At 47.6% G+C, this 15,536-nt stretch overlaps 2 protein-coding genes and 1 long non-coding RNA gene across 7 annotated transcripts in view; 2 read left to right on the plus strand and 1 right to left on the minus strand.

Moving 5' to 3' along the window:
- Window positions 1–238: 238 nt before the first annotated feature.
- Window positions 239–7,786, plus strand: LOC127292551 (arginine--tRNA ligase, cytoplasmic). Of its 4 annotated transcripts, none has more exons than XM_051321975.1 (18): window positions 239–426; window positions 940–1,058; window positions 1,165–1,298; window positions 1,418–1,493; window positions 1,639–1,740; window positions 1,833–2,048; window positions 2,517–2,597; window positions 3,422–3,505; window positions 3,588–3,692; window positions 4,397–4,575; window positions 4,747–4,831; window positions 4,994–5,195; window positions 5,433–5,502; window positions 6,219–6,288; window positions 6,558–6,647; window positions 6,756–6,824; window positions 7,242–7,340; window positions 7,475–7,786. In XM_051321975.1, the coding sequence occupies exons 1-18, from the start codon at window positions 336–338 to the stop codon at window positions 7,583–7,585; spliced, it is 1,983 nt and encodes a 660-aa protein (XP_051177935.1). In that variant the 5' UTR covers window positions 239–335; the 3' UTR covers window positions 7,586–7,786. The 4 variants fall into 4 exon arrangements, with proteins under 4 accessions (XP_051177935.1, XP_051177940.1, XP_051177949.1 ...); XM_051321980.2 differs by having other exon boundaries at window positions 273–426; window positions 1,174–1,298; XM_051321989.2 differs by having other exon boundaries at window positions 274–426; window positions 936–1,058.
- LOC127292606 (uncharacterized) lies at window positions 5,000–5,507 on the minus strand. Its single transcript, XR_007845256.1, has 2 exons — window positions 5,402–5,507; window positions 5,000–5,238 (listed from the first exon to the last, which is right to left on the minus strand). It is a non-coding gene; the product is annotated as an uncharacterized lncRNA (long non-coding RNA).
- Window positions 7,787–8,306: 520 nt separating the features above from the next.
- LOC127292588 (protein REVEILLE 6-like) overlaps window positions 8,307–15,536 on the plus strand; it is a 42,437-nt gene continuing 35,207 nt past the window's right edge. The window contains exons 1-3 of one of the 2 annotated variants that reach the window (XM_051322015.2): window positions 8,307–8,482; window positions 8,585–9,173; window positions 9,291–9,562. In XM_051322015.2, coding sequence (XP_051177975.1) covers window positions 8,322–8,482; window positions 8,585–9,173; window positions 9,291–9,335 — 795 coding nt within the window. In that variant the 5' untranslated portion in view covers window positions 8,307–8,321 and the 3' untranslated portion in view covers window positions 9,336–9,562. Of the gene's footprint in view, window positions 8,483–8,584; window positions 9,174–9,290; window positions 9,563–15,536 lie in introns of those variants that run through there. The other variant, XM_051322014.2, reaches the window with a different exon arrangement.

Genomic DNA, 15,536 nt, shown 5'->3' on the forward strand with positions numbered 1-15,536 from the left:
ATCGCCAGACTACCCTTCTCGCCCCGAGAACAGAGTGAGCACGGGAGACGGCCAGACGGGACTACGGGACCAAGGAGCGGCGGCGGCGCAGGTAAGTCCTCCTGCCACCTCGTCCCTGTCCCCTCAATCTCCGGCCACCCTCCTCCGCCCTCGGCTGGCTCCGCCCAGGGCAGCAGCCGGTCGACCCAAGTTTAAATCATATCCACAACCTAGCCCGCAGCCCCCAAGGGTCGGGATGACTTGGCGGGCCCGATAAGGTACACCAGCGAAAACCCTCGCCTCGCCAGCTCTCCCCCTGCACGCACGCGGCGTATTTATTCTCGAACGAGACCGAGATGCGCGCACTCGCGGCAGCAGCAGCAGCAACAGCAGTGGCGGCGCCCTACCCCGCGCGACTCCTCCTCCTCTCCGCCCGCCCCCGATTCGGTGGGTCCTCCATTCTTCCTTCCCCAATCCCGTCCGGTAAACTTCCGCCTCGGCTCCGGCAGCGCTGCGCCGTCGCCCGGAGTCGCGAGGTCCGATTTGGCAGAAGAAATCCGGGGGTTAATTTAGAGTTTGTGCCTACGGGCTCTGGAGATTTAGAGGGAATGGCGGATTATCTAGTAGTGGACTTGTTGCGGGATTCAGAGTCTAGGATGCTATATGCTTGAGTTTAGTTTCCCGTGGTTCGGGTTTACCACTCTAAACCAAATTTTGCTCTGGGCGAATCTATCTGTCAGCGGTGATCCTTCCGCAGCAGTTTGAGTTGAGCGCTAGGAGCGTGCCAATTTATGCACAACTTTTGGGATTGGGGGTGAAAAAGGCTGCCGTTTATTCTCTGCTGCGCTCGATTTGGCTTATGAACATGCCATGTTTAGGTTCTAGCAAGTGGACTCATAGAGCCTTTTTGTTGCTGAATTTAGGCCTGTTTGCTAATTTTCGTGCTGCCTATCTAGCTAGGTCACTGTAGAGCATCTGCCTCGGCAAGGCTACTGAGGAGGTCCTGCTACGCCTCCACCACCATGGGAGACGAGACCTCCACTTCCGCCTCTGCCCAGGCGCAGGAACCTGCACCGCTGGTGAGTATTGGGTTGCTGGTTCCAGAGATGACAGTGTTGACTGTGTTTTGTCAGTACCCCCTCGATTGCCTAGATTGAGATTGTGAGGACTTGAACATAATGCTAGGCCGTGCAGGGAGCTGGGAGTGTCAAGCAGCAGATCTCCAACTTTGCCGCTTTGTCACTCCGCGCCACGGTGCCTGAAGTGGAAGTAGAACCAGTGGTTGAAGTCTGCACGACAAAGTTCGGTGACTACCAGTGGTATGCTTATGCTGTTGGCTCCTTGCCATGCCTGCTTTGTCCATTTCGTTTGACGATCTGACATATTAGCATCCCTGCAATGTGCTCATCGAATGATCACATGTAAACGATATATGCAGCAATAACGCAATGGGATTGTGGTCAAAAGTTAAAGGATCCGGGACAAGTTTCAAAAACCCCAACGCAATTGGACAGGTTAGAATGATCCTATCCTTTTGTAGTGCTGGTGGTTTACTTCAAGAAGATCTCATGGAGTAGGAGCATTCTTTTGTAGGCTCCACTAGCATTATTTCCTTATTTGTTCATTTTTCTTTTCTCATACATACTGAAATTTTCACAGGCCATTGCCAAGAACCTGCCTGCCGGTGACGTTATTGAATCGACCTCTGTTGCTGGTCCTGGTTTTGTGAATATTGTATTGTCCAACAGCTGGGTTGCAAAGGTCTGGTTTAGATGTTGTTTTACTTGCAATTTTTGCATCTACTGGTGCTACAATTCTTCCAAGCTAAGCGCGAATCATCTACAATGTTGCAGAGAATACAAAATATGCTTGTAAATGGTATCAAAACTTGGGCACCAGTTCTGCCGGTTAAGAGGATAGTGCTTGATTTTTCATCCCCTAATATTGCAAAGGAAATGCATGTTGGGCATCTGAGGTCAACAATCATTGGAGATACCCTAGCTCGCATGTTTGAGTTCTCAAATGTCCACGTTCTCAGGCGCAATCATGTGGGAGACTGGGGTACACAGGTAACAGACTTGTTAGTTCTTCTTAATGCTGAAAATTGCTGGTGCAAACGTATGATCCTTTAATCTGTCTACCCATTTTGGTTTATAGACAGTGTGGTTACGCATACCAACTAATCCTTCTTTTTCCTTGGTGGGGCTACCCTTTTTTATCCATTACCGCCAGCTTCATGTACCTTCATTTTTGAGACACATCAATGATGTACTATTAGTATCTAGTCTTTCATATCTACTATTTTATAGAGCAATAACTGAAAGTTCACTTGTGCTGTGCTGGAGAAAGTGGTGCCTTGGTATATTGCATTAGCAGAAATATCTTTTGCTGCTTGTTCTGCGGACACTAGTAACTGCTAAAATGTTGGCCAATATGGAGACCTTATAATTTTGCTTTCCGTAATTTTTGCTTTGCGTCCAAGTTAAGATGTAATTTTTGCTTTGCGTACTGAATCACGTTCGCCTTGGTTCATGCAGTTTGGAATGCTGATTGAATTTCTATTTGAAAAGTTTCCGGAATGGGAGGAACTTGGCAGCCAGGCCATTGGTGACCTCCAGGTAAGGTGTTGTTCCATGCATTGATGGTACTATTGTAGTAATTGTGGCATAATAAACTTATAAACACATGTCTATAGGTATTAGCGAAATATTTTACTTGGCTTATAGCATGCATGGAGTTTGGTACTAGATATCCATGTAAGAAGTTACATGGTTGAAAGAATACTGAATTATGAGTTAGAGTTACAGGGTACTTTGTCGCGCTAAAAAATAAATCATAATATTTAATTGTTTGAGTTTTTCTTAGTAACATTCATGTACACTTTCAATCCCGGATAGGCGTATCACTTATTTGGTATCCTTTATTGTTTAATCCATGAATCGGTATTATCACCGTAGTGGTTTATGCCTTAACAAATTCCAGTGACATACATATTATTTTAGCCAGGCATGTGATGCTATTGTTTTGAATGCTATGTTTAATTGGATTTCCTTTTTTAATCGCCTAGCTTGAGCAGTAATGGCCATGATGTTTGATTTAATATCACTGCATATTGGATTTTCCTCTTGGTTGCTTGTTCTCAGAAACCCACCTCCTATCCTTCCTCAAAGTCCTTCAAAGTACATTCTGAAATTTGAATAATTGGAGCCCATGACAGCAGCAAATCTGAATTGGTTGTCACTAGCATACAATTAGGATGAAATAACTGTAATTAATCTGAAGGACATATTATCTAGATATGTGTTGCATCTAGGTGTATTTGCATGTATGCTCCTGATTGATCTATCTTGGAAGGTGGAAAGAAGTGCTTAAATTTGCTTTGTGTTAGAATTTCTGATTTGGTAAACAAATGATCATGTTTCATTTTGGTTATTTGCCACAGCTTTTCTATAAAGCATCCAAAGAAAAATTCGACAATGATGCAGAATTTAAAGATAGGGCTCAACAAGCTGTCGTTCGGTTACAGGTAAGTTGACCTTTCTTACATATGGAGTATGAAAAGATCGCAGTCTTCTCTCGTTCTCTTCTAAGCACTATATACTATGTAGGGAGGGGAGGAGAAATATCGTTCTGCTTGGAAAAAGATATGTGAAATCAGCAGGAACGAATTTGACCAGGTGTACAAGCTCTTAGATGTAGAACTTGAAGAAAAGGTAGTATCACTTTCCAGTGATGTTCGTCTTATTATTCTAAGAAGTTACCAACCAAAAGTTTCAACAGAATATAGCTGTAATCTGAAAAGAATTATGTTAATCGGACTTCAGATAAACGCGGGCACATCTTTTTCTAGAATGTTCGCCCTCTTGCCCTAAGCAAAATGAACTGTGTACTTTGTAAAACTGAAATCTGTGCAATGTTTGTTGACTAGCGATTATCGCTCAAAGGCTTAGGATTTTCTTTCTCTCATTTGAACCGCAATGAAGAATATTCTGTCTAACATTTTAGTTGATTCACCCTGGCTTATTTTCGCGTTGTCATATGAAGTCTCAAAGATAAAAAATTATACAACTGCTACCAAATATTCCGATTAGCTTCACTTATAAATTGGTATGCATCAATTTGCCATAGAAATGTATTGAACTCCTGATTTATTTAGCTTTTCATATTCCAGCTAATATTTGTGGAGATATTCACAAGACTTCAGAAATATCTTTTTCTTTGTGGAAGTCATTTTTGTACTACTTTTTTTTTCAGCTGTTCGTATTCACCTGAAATCTCCTCGTGTTCAGTCTGTTGCCATTGAATGCTTATATACATATGCTATCTGTCTCTTCCTGCAAGCAATCCAAGAAGGTTATTGGTTTATGTTTACGGTGAGAATCAAAGCTAATTTCTCTCCTAATTATTCACCTTTCAGGGGGAGAGCTTTTATAATCCTTATATTCCACAAGTTTTGGAGTTATTGAGTAACCAAGATTTCATCAAGGAGAGTGAGGGTGCTCGCGTAATTTTCATTGAAGGTCATAAAATCCCCTTGATTGTGGTTAAAAGAGATGGTGGCTTCAACTATGCCTCAACAGATTTAGCTGCTCTCTGGTTAGTTACTGAATAATAATTTACTTTTTTTCTCTATATCCCATCTTCTGGGTTCTTATTTAGCTGTTTTCTGTAATATGAGACTATATTTCATATTTGATGCGTTCTGGTTTCTTGCAGTGATTGAGTTTGTGAACTTAAAACTTTGTTTTTGTCTTTGCCTTTATGAAGGTACCGGCTTAATGTTGAGAAAGCAGAATGGATAATATATGTAACAGATGTCGGTCAACAGCAGCACTTTGATATGTTTTTCAAGGCAAGTACAAAGTATCATTTATCTTTACCAGAAATATGTTATCATGATATTGATATTAGTTCGTTCTTAATAATAAGAGTACCATTTTTAGATCTTTATTGCTTATCCTAAAAAATAAATCCGTATTGCATTGATGGGATTTCATTTCGTCTTCTGTTGCAGGCTGCCAGGATGGCTGGTTGGCTCCCCGATCCAAAGGAGAAGAAGTTCCCGAAAACAAGTCATGTTGGGTTTGGCCTTGTTCTTGGGGCAGATGGCAAGCGCTTCAGAACTCGTAGTACTGAGGTTGTTCGGTTGGGAGACCTACTTGATGAGGCTAAATCTCGAAGCAAATCAGAACTTGTCCAGCGTCTCAAGGACAATGGTAAGCGATACCATCATGGAATTTGTTTGCTTCTTTAAATAACCTGGTGCAGCGGTAGAGCCTCACCGCCTGTGACCGAGAGGTCCCAGGTTCGAGTCGCGGTATCCTCACATTGCACTTCGTGAGGGTAAGGCTTGCCACTAACACCTTCCCCAGACCCCGCACAGTGCGGGAGCTCTCAGCACTGGGTACGTCCTTTAAATAACCTTTAAGGTTAAATATGATATGGTTTTTCAGGTAAAATTGTTGACTGGACTGAGGAGGAACTTGAGAAAACTTCAAAGGCAGTAGGATATGGTGCTGTCAAGTATGTACTGATTTTTCTTTTTTGAAGACAAATTAGTTGTGCTGAAATTAAATACTCCCTCCGATCCGAAAAAAGTGTCTGAAAAGGAATTTTGCAGGAAAGCCCTCGAGCTTTTTTCTTCCTCAACCCTCACTCCCGAACAGTCGATTGGTTTCTGCGCACACGAATCCCTCACCCGCACGAATCCCGCACCCGCACGAATCCCAGTCGCTCTGCCCCTGACCGCACTGCTGCGCCGCCGAGGTCCCTGCCCCACGCCGCCGAGCTCCCCTAGCCCCGCGCCGCCGAGATCCTTGCCCCGCGCCACCAAGCTCCCCTAGCCGCGCTGCCGAGATCCCCGCGCCGCTCCGCCGAGATCCCCGCCCCGCGCCGCTGAGATCCCCGCCCCGCTCCGCCGAGCTCCCCTGGCCGCGCCGCCGAGCTCCCCTGGCCGCGCCGCCAAGATCCCCGCGCCGCGCCAAGCCCTTCTGGCAGCAAGGCTTGATCCGCTGGCAGCAAAGTTGGATGTGTGCACCTGGTGGTCGGACGGGGCGCCGGATTGCTTTTTGTTTCAACGACAGATGGTGCTGGTCTTCTTTTCATTGATTTAGGAGGGGTTTATTGTAAAATGTATTTTGACTGTGGCATCCGACTCTTTTTTCGGATCGGAGGGAGTAACTAAGATTTTTAGATCCTAATCTGATCAGTATTCTCACGTTTTTCTACCTTCAATATAGGTATGCAGATCTGAAGAACAATAGACTGACTAATTACACATTTAGCTTTGATCAGATGCTAAGTGATAAGGTACTTCCAAACTCCACTATTTCCTTACTCAGTTATTTGGCAGTCTTCACCGTTTATCTCTTCTCAACTGCCCTAATACGAGCACCATATTTGTATACACTATATGCTCTGTGTTTAATCTTGTACTGATTTGTTTTTTGTTTTCTGTTACTGGCATAACTTTATGATCATTGTTTGCATGAATGGGAATTTTATTTTCTAAGCTAGTCATCTTTTTTTTGCTTACTCTCGTTAATGGTTATTTACATCCTAATTTGCTTTGTGAACAGGGAAATACTGCTGTCTATCTTCAGTATGCTCATGCTCGTATTTGCTCCATTATACGGAAATCTAACATGGATGTGGAAGAGCTAAAGCTGGTAATACTTCTTAAATTTATGTGCCAATGCTGTCCATTTTATAAAGTTTCACCCTGAGATATTTTTAGCATCAGACGTGGATTAAATTGTGACTTTTCTTGTTCTCAGAATGGGAGTATTTCTCTTGACCATCCAGATGAGCGTGTCTTGGGACTGTATCTTATCCGTTTTGCAGAGGTATGATCGACACTATAAACTAAATAAATTTATTCATTCGATCGACTAACCCAGAATCAGCTCAAAGCTGTAATGTGGTGTATTGTGAGCAGTTAGTGACCATTAGTGATTAGCAAACATTTTGGTTGTGCACTGGGATTTTGAGTAAATTTCTGGGTTCAAATAAGGTCACTTGACATGATGCTGTTTGTATTCAAGTTAAACAGACAAGTCTTAGAATTTCTTTTGTTAACCGTGCAACCCTGCTGCTCCCATCAGTCACCCAGGAAAGCATTGTGGTACTTTATTGTATTTTTAATGCAATTCCTTGATGACACTATATACTTAAATAATGCGTCAATGAGGAGTTTTATGGATCGGTTGGGAGGGAATCTCGTCCTCCCTTTGTATTGATTATTGTGCTGCTATCTGTGTCAGGTTGTTGAAGACGCTTGCACAAATCTCCTTCCCAATGTTTTGTGTGAATACCTATACAACTTGTCTGAAATGTTCACTAGGTTCTACACTAATTGTCAGGTACGATTCCCTCTGTTTCTATCGTTAAATTCATCTGGAGTGATGAAATAGCAGCACCTGCCACCTACTAGGTGCTAAGCCTGCCACCCTCATATTTCATGAGGCTGAACCGCTGTCTTTGTTAAACTCCACAGGTGGTAGGGTCTCCGGAGGAGCCAAGCCGGCTGCTGCTCTGCGAAGCGACTGCGGTTGTCATGCGCCAGTGCTTCCAACTGCTCGGGATCACACCCGTTTACAAGCTGTGATCAACCAATGTTGGATCTTTACATCAAACATCCATTTTCACACAAACCCTTCTTCACAGTTGCAGTTTTTGTCCTTAACCTACGGAGTAGTTTCCACCGCTAAAGTGTTTGAATTGATTGCTACATTTGAGAGTTCAAGCATATTTAAACTTTGTAGCAAAGGATAGTTGAAACAATTTTTTTGTGTGTGCCCTTGCCTCATCGTCTGTTATTAGTGCCTTTCATATTTGTTATGCGGCAGCTCCGCAGAAAGCACAGCTGCATTGTCGACCTGTCTTGGTACCCGCTGTGTTGCGGCTATTTTTGTGATGCTCGGTTCACTAACTGCATGGCCGCTATAGTGCTACGGTGCTCAAGTTCGGCCAAACTCGACAACCTCGATCTGCCTAACCAGCGTTGCCGAAGTGAAGTAAGATGGTGCTCCCAAAACCGTGTGCCTTACTGGTGCACGTGTGAGCCTAATCCCCACGTTGGGCACGTTTGGTCTTGCTGTCGCCCGGTTTGCAAAGACATAATGCACGTGTTGCACGCCTCAACACGGCTTCGATTATCGCGTCTCCGGTTGTCTACCGAACACTACATATACGCGCGCTCTGCTGCTGCTCCTCCCTTCTTCAGTACTAAACTGCAGTCTAGCGACTCACTCCTCTATACACTCCTCACTGTTGCTCCTGCGGCTGCAAGAAAATTTCTCGGCTCTGCTCCTGATAGTGAGAGTGAGAGAGAGACAAAGACGATGGCGGAGATGGCGGCGATGATGAGAGGCCAGAGGATACCGCCGGCGCCGTTCCCGGCAGCAGGGAAGAAGAACAAGCTCCGGAAGCCATACACGATCACGCGGCCGCGGGAGAGGTGGACCGACGAGGAGCACGAGCGTTTCCTCCACGCCCTCTACCTGTGAGTCGCCGTCTCACTGCTGACTGCTGTGCTCACCTGCTCTGCTCGCACTTGCTTGTAACTTTGAACTGACGAGATCGCATCTTTCTCTTTGGACTGCAGGTTCGGCCGTGACTGGAAGATGATCGAGGCGTTCGTGTCTACAAAGACGAGCGTGCAGATCCGCAGCCACGCCCAGAAGCACTTCCTCAAGGCCCAGAAGCTCGGCCTCGGGGAGTGTCTCCCGCCGCCGCTCCACCCTCGCCGCGCCGCCCTCCTCCACCACCAGCCGCCGCCGCTCCACCCTCGCCGCGCCGCCCTCCTCCACCACCAGCCGCCGCCGGTCCACCCCGACGCCGACATTCTTCTGCCGAGCATGGACTGTCCATGCGCGTCGCCTGAGCCTCGTGTCCCGGACATTCAACACGACATCGACATGCTGGTGCCGAACACGGACTGGGCGTATGCGTCGCCTGAACCTTGCGTCCCGGACCTCCAACACGACGCGCAAGCCGGGGCATGGCCGGATCACGGGAGCGCTTCCCAGGACGAAGAAACCATCGAGCTCCCGTTGTCTCCCGACGACCTGCGCTTCGCCCAGGTCTACCGGTTCGTCGGCGACGTCTTCGCCGCCTCCGACGCGGCTGTCCCGGTGGAGGCGCATCTTCAGAGGCTGCAGCTGCACGGCGTGGATCCCCTCGTCCTGGACACGGTAAGCACTTCAGCTGCATGCTGAACCCGTGTTACCATATTCTACGAGCCATCACCTTGCTGGTCCTGTGTGTTCGGCCTTATCTAACTTGTCTTCTCTCGTGCTTGATTTGAACAGATCGTGCTGGTGCTAAGGAATCTGGAAGCAAACCTGTGTGCTTAGTACTTGCCGATGGCATGGTTGTTTCTCGATCGCCCGAGAGGACTGTATATACTAACAGTAGTGGGGCTGAAGAGTTAACATGTGAAAAAACAATTTCATAGGCAATAGGTTCATAGCTTCGTTGAATTGGTTCATTTTGCGTAGAAAACTAATTCTTTGTGTAAAACGTGGCCCATGCTCTTGTAAAAAAGAATCCGAATTGGTGTGAACTAAATGGTTTTCAGAAATTTTAACAGTGTCCTACTTGTTTGAGAAATTATCGTTCTTACTATTCAGTTGTGAAATAGTAGTACTCCATATTGATTGACTCACCTTTAAATTGCAGATCAATACTTTGAGTCTTCGTCTCACGTAGTTCAAGAGCTTGGAATGACGCCGGCAAATCCGCACCAAACCCCATTTCGCATGTGCAATTATCAGGAGAACCATGAGAACCTGCAGCGAGAACCAGGAGAATGATGCTGATCATGTGCTCCAAAGGCAACGCCTTGAACAAGGTAGCGATATTAAGATGACCCCAATGCCCGGCCCAGAGAGGGTCTAAGCTGTTGGGAATGCGCAACTATCATTACAGAGGTTAAAAGACCAATACATGTACATATGTGTAAAATGCAGGAAATCCATTATAGATGGGGATACACATAGGGAGACTATACATCTCTAGCAGCCCCCTCAAACTGACGGTGGATCAACAACACTAAGTTTAAAGAGGAAGAACTTATGTTGGCTCTAGTCTGGACCTTTATGAAGAAGTCATTCAACTATAACTTGGAAGGCACATACTGTAGAGTGAGAACCTGATCCTGCACAACAGTATGTACAAAGGAGGCATCAACACCTATGTACTTGGTGAGCTCATGCTTCACCAGGACACGCGCAACATTGATAGCGCAAATACTGACAAGAGAGGAGTCAGTGCGGCAACAGAAACACCAAAGTCCTCCAATTACCACCGTAACCAAGTCACCTCTGCCGTCAAGAGAGCCATCGCTCACAACTTACCCTCTACACTCGAACGAGAGACTGCAATTTGTTTATTGGTCTTCCAAGCAATGAGGAAACCACCAAGAAAAACACAGTAGGCAGAAAGGGACCGGCGATCTGACGGATCACTATCCCATGTAACATCTTAGTAGGAATGGAGCTGTACGAAGTTGGAACGAGGAAATAAGGCGACGATAGATCGTGCCACGAAGATATCGTAGGGCACAGAGAAGGTGACTGTAGTGGAATGTGGTGGGAGCAGACATAAACTGACTCAGAATGTGTACATGATAGGAGATGTCTGGACGTGTGACAGCGATAGCGATGTAGAGAAGACTCCCAACCAAGTGACGGTAGCGCGTCAGGTTAGGCAGAGGATCACCATTAGTGGCATGAAGGATGCACATTGAGCTCCATAGGAGTCTTCACGGTGCGCTCATTACCAAGAGCGACACGAGTGAGGAGATCCTGAATATGCTTCTCCTGGGAGATATAGAAGCCATCAGATGTACGTAGAGTTGCGACGATAAGATAAGATCGTGGGGAGGAAGATGAGCAACAACTTGAGGAATAAGGAGAAGCAGCACACAGTCGGAAAGTTCGTCGGCGGCGGCGTAGAACAACACGAGTTGATATGTGAGGGGAGAGTCTAACCTAAGCTCTGGTACCATGTTCGGAATGAGCAACTATCATTCACATGGGGGCAAAAGGCCAATACATGTACATGTGTCTAAAGTTAAGGAAACCCTTATAGAATGGGGATATACAGAAAATGTAAACTATACGTCTCTAACATAAGCTTTCACCTAGAGGCACAAGGTCAAAAAGGGAAAGGATCGGGGTTCAACGAGGATGCCTCCAACGAGGGAAAGGACGGCCATGACCGCCATCGTCATCGGCACTAGACGACTAGGCAAGGCTTTCGCCTGAGCCCGCGGTTTTCCTTAAGCAGCCACTCCAGAGAGCATGGAGCGCACCCACACTATCCTCCTGGACACCCACCCTAGGAGGCGAGGCGAGATAGCATCGAGGAATGTCGGAGACGGATAAAGGACCCAGTGGAGACTACACCTACATTTAGATGGCGAAACCCACCAGGAATCAACAACATCACCGGAGAGGCATTGAGGAAGCAAAAAGGAGGGACTAATTCCCGTAAGATCGCCGGAGACTAGGTGGCCGACGCTCAAGAACACAGAATATCACCACTGGGATCAAACACGAAGGAGAAGAGGGTTACCAAGGAGCCACTGCTCTAGCCCCGACGGCCGCGGTTCACCCTGACCGCACGTGCACGAATTCCCCTCTTCCCATTGTTCTCAACCAGCAAGCCACCAAGGTCGAAGGAGCACATCCGCACCCCACGCCGCACCACACACACCAACCTCCATCGATCTGGCCGACTGCGCGGACCAACCTCCGTGCCCCGGTGACGTGGGGTAACCACGGAAATGCCCATAGATGATGAACTTGGGTTTTGGGGAAGAAGCTTATTGGAGGTTTCAACGGCGTACAAGCACAACACAGAGAACTAAGCGATTTTTACCTAGCTTCAGGCCTCCGAAGGAGAAACTGTTGCGGTCAGAAACCCACCGGCGAGCAGCGACGGGCAACACAGTAGAGCCGGGAGGCTCCCAGGATTGCGGCTGGCCCTGGTCCCTCCGAGCGACGGCCCGCAAAGACTCGGCACGCACGTCCGATGCTAGTGCAAGGGCGTGCCACCTGACCTATACCTGGTCAGGAAGGTGATGGATGTGCCTCGCTTAGTTTCCTGCATGGTATACACGTAAACATTAAATACGACCCTCGATCGGCTCTCAGGTTGTCCTGTGAATCGGCTCAAAGAGCCGATCCACCCATGATCCGTACGAGGTGTACGAATATATGGTGGTCCTGCTTGATCAATATAAAGCTAAAACGACCTACTACGATTTAGGGTTTTCACCACATAATCGGAACATCCTACTCGTGATTGAGCCTGGCGGCCACGCACGGTGATCGTAAACCGACCCTAGACAAGGCCTAAAAACCAACACGAAGTTGATCCCCGGAACATCCTGTCTAGGGCTAGCAAACTACACCCTACGCGCCACTGGATCCTTCAACCCGTTTGTAAGGCCTAACTATGCAGATATTAAACTAATCCTCGAAGAACAAGGAGCAATCATAACGGATCGGATCTACTAAATAATGATCAAGCGGGGTGCCGCCCTTACACCTAAGATAGGTGTAAGGGCGGCTAGACGTCTAAGGGTTGCACGACGACAGCATATGATACGATGAACGATGCTAACCCTAACACATCTAAGATAACTACGTTGCTCGCCATCAACAAGGCTTCAGCACGAGCAACGCATGAACAGCGAATAAACGTGTACTGCCTAGATCGCAAGATGCGATCTAGGCAGCATGATGCTTACCCGGAAGAAACCCTCGAGACAAGGGAGTTGGCGATGCGCCTAGATTGGTTTGTGGTGAACGTGATTGTTGTTTATTTCATAAACCCTAGATACATATTTATAGTCCGTAGACTTTCTAACGTGGGAATAATCCCAACCGGGCACGAGCCAAACTCTATCTAATCGACACGTATCCTACTATATTACAGATACACGGGCAAACTAGCCCAAACTTTTCATATAAGGCCGATTCATGTATTCCTTCCATGTATATTCTTCAAGCCCATCTTTAATCGCGGCCCACCTCTGATCCGGTCAAATTCTGGTGATAACACATGCCCCCTGGTTTTGGAAATGACAATTCCAAAATCACTCTGCTTTTTCTTCGTTGGGTCATGTCGTGGCAGAGCAGAACCGTCGCAGTATCCTTCATCATGATGCCTTGCCTCTTCCACTTCTCCGCGTGACCGGGCAATTTTTTTGTTGGGCACCACTTCCTCGAAGCTTCTTTGTGGCATTGAATCTCCACTATATCCCCTTTTATTTAACTGCTCCAAACAGTTTGCTTCTTCATCCCCTTCGCATTAGCACTCCAAAAGCCCTCCTGCGCCACCATGTCTTCTTCCTCCTCTGCCTCATCGGGTCTTTCCACCCAATCCTCCTCCTCCCGCGAGCCGACGCCGGAGTGGGACCCGGAGGAGGCCCATGCGGCCAACATCCGCCGCGCCATCGAAGCCGGGGAGGAGTCCAGTCACGATTTCTCCGTCCGGTCTGAGGACGACAAGTCCTCGACCGACGGGGAAAGTGACCTCCGCTTCCTTGCCGGCGGGGAAACGGAGGAGGAGAGCGATGACGATCGCTTCTCCTGGGATGACTTCACCTCCTCCGAGGAGGAAGAGGAGGAGGAGGAGGAGGAGGACTACACCTCCTCCGACGAACCGCCGGCCAAGCGCTTCTGCCCCTGGCCGGGGAACCTCAGCGACTTCGACAGCGACGACGACGATGCTGACGAGGAGGACGAGGACAACGAGGGCCCTGCCGGCGGCCGCTGCAGCAGCGACGACGAGCCCGCCGGGAGTAGCGCCAACAGCGGCGACGACGGCGACGACGAGGGCAGCGACGGCCCGTAGATAGGACCCTTAGCATAGGATCAGTAGTAGTAGATGGGCCATGTATCCCCTAGTACTTCCTTTTGAGAGCAATCAGCTCTTTATGTAAGAAATCCTGTTTATCAATGAAGAATTTCCCCCAATTCGATTTTGCCGATTTCCTTTAAGCTAATTTAGCCGATTTCCCCTCATACTGACTTTGCCGATTGTTCACTTAGCCAATGCTCAATGAGTCGATGGCAACGCATCGGTCCTTCACAATCTATCCTTCAACTCTTCGACTGATGACTTTGAGATCTGGTGGATAATGTGGAAGACCCTTGCCTTCAAGAGAGCCCTTAAATTCCTCCCACCAGCTCCAGTGATCCTCTTCTGCAAGAACTCACCATTTTTGAAGAAGGTTGCGACGCAGGACCAGCCGATGACACCCCAATCGGCTTCCAAAAACAGAGCATCTACCAGGCCAGCAGCCCCCCGAGCCTCAGTCAAGGCGAGAATAGCGGTGAGGATGCACAGATCAGACAAAGGGCTTTGAACTCAAGTAATTCTGAGACAGCCACCATGCAGAGCCAGCCAAACTTGCCCCCATCGATCACCTTTTCTTCCGTTGAAAGCCGATCGTCTTGAACACGCAGCGGGTAGATCCTGTGTAATTGTACTAGAGTCGATGGCTGTGCATCGGCTTTGTTTCTTAGCTCTAAAGTCGATGTCCGTGCATCGGCTGTATACCATGAGAATTTTTTTTTTACTGGCCGATTTTTTTATCGGCCCCCCAATATTTTACTGCACATGTATCGCACATGTTCATCTGATTAGGTGCCCCCCCGAGCCGAATCTGCCAGGTAACTGCGGATACCGGCTCTGTAGTTAGCCAAGGCACTGTATTTGAACGTCGGCTCCGTTAGGACTAATGTGTACTTTCTCCAGCTCATCAGCCGACGTAAAATCGCTGCCCATTAGATCGACGTTGAACACAGGCAGAACGTATGGTGAGGATAATTTTGGCCGATTGCTGGAATCGGCCTCCATGTTGATTGAATCGCTCAATGAAGGTTTTGCAATGTTCCTCCATAGATCTTTGGGGCCGATCCCAAGGATCGGCCTCGCCACGTTTGTCCACAGGTTTGTTCTTACTATACAGTCAGGCCGGTGGATAAGACCAGCCTAACCCCGTCCTTCGTCACGTCGATGCGCTCGCAGTCGTCCAAATTGATGCCTGAGAGTGGCTCTTGGCTTGTTGTCTCCCAAACGTTCATGCCAGCCGTTGAAATCTCGGCTGAGTCATCTGCATGGACGACCTCTACTTCATCTCCATCCAACTGTATTAAGCATTGGTGCATCGTGGATGGAATGCAACAGTTAGCGTGGATCCAATCTCTTCCTAGCAGGACAGCATAGGTGCTCTTGCTATCAACAATAAAGAACGTCGTAGGGATGGTTTTCCTTCCTACGGTCAGATCCACGTTCAGAACACCTTGTGCGTCAGATGCTTGGCCGTTGAAATCGCTCAGTGTCACGTTGGTCTTGATCAGATCCGAGCTAGAGTGTCCCAACCGACGTAGCATGGAGTATGGCATAATGTTGACTGCCGCTCCGGTGTCCACCAGCATCTTGTTGACAGGCTGCCCATTGATATAACCTCGCAAGTACAGGGCCTTCAGATATCTGTAGCTTCTTTCTCGTGGCTTCTCAAAGATAACTGGCTGTGG

This window comes from Lolium perenne, chromosome 1, assembly GCF_019359855.2.
Source record: "Lolium perenne isolate Kyuss_39 chromosome 1, Kyuss_2.0, whole genome shotgun sequence".
In the NCBI taxonomy this organism is placed as follows: Eukaryota; Viridiplantae; Streptophyta; class Magnoliopsida; order Poales; family Poaceae; genus Lolium; species Lolium perenne.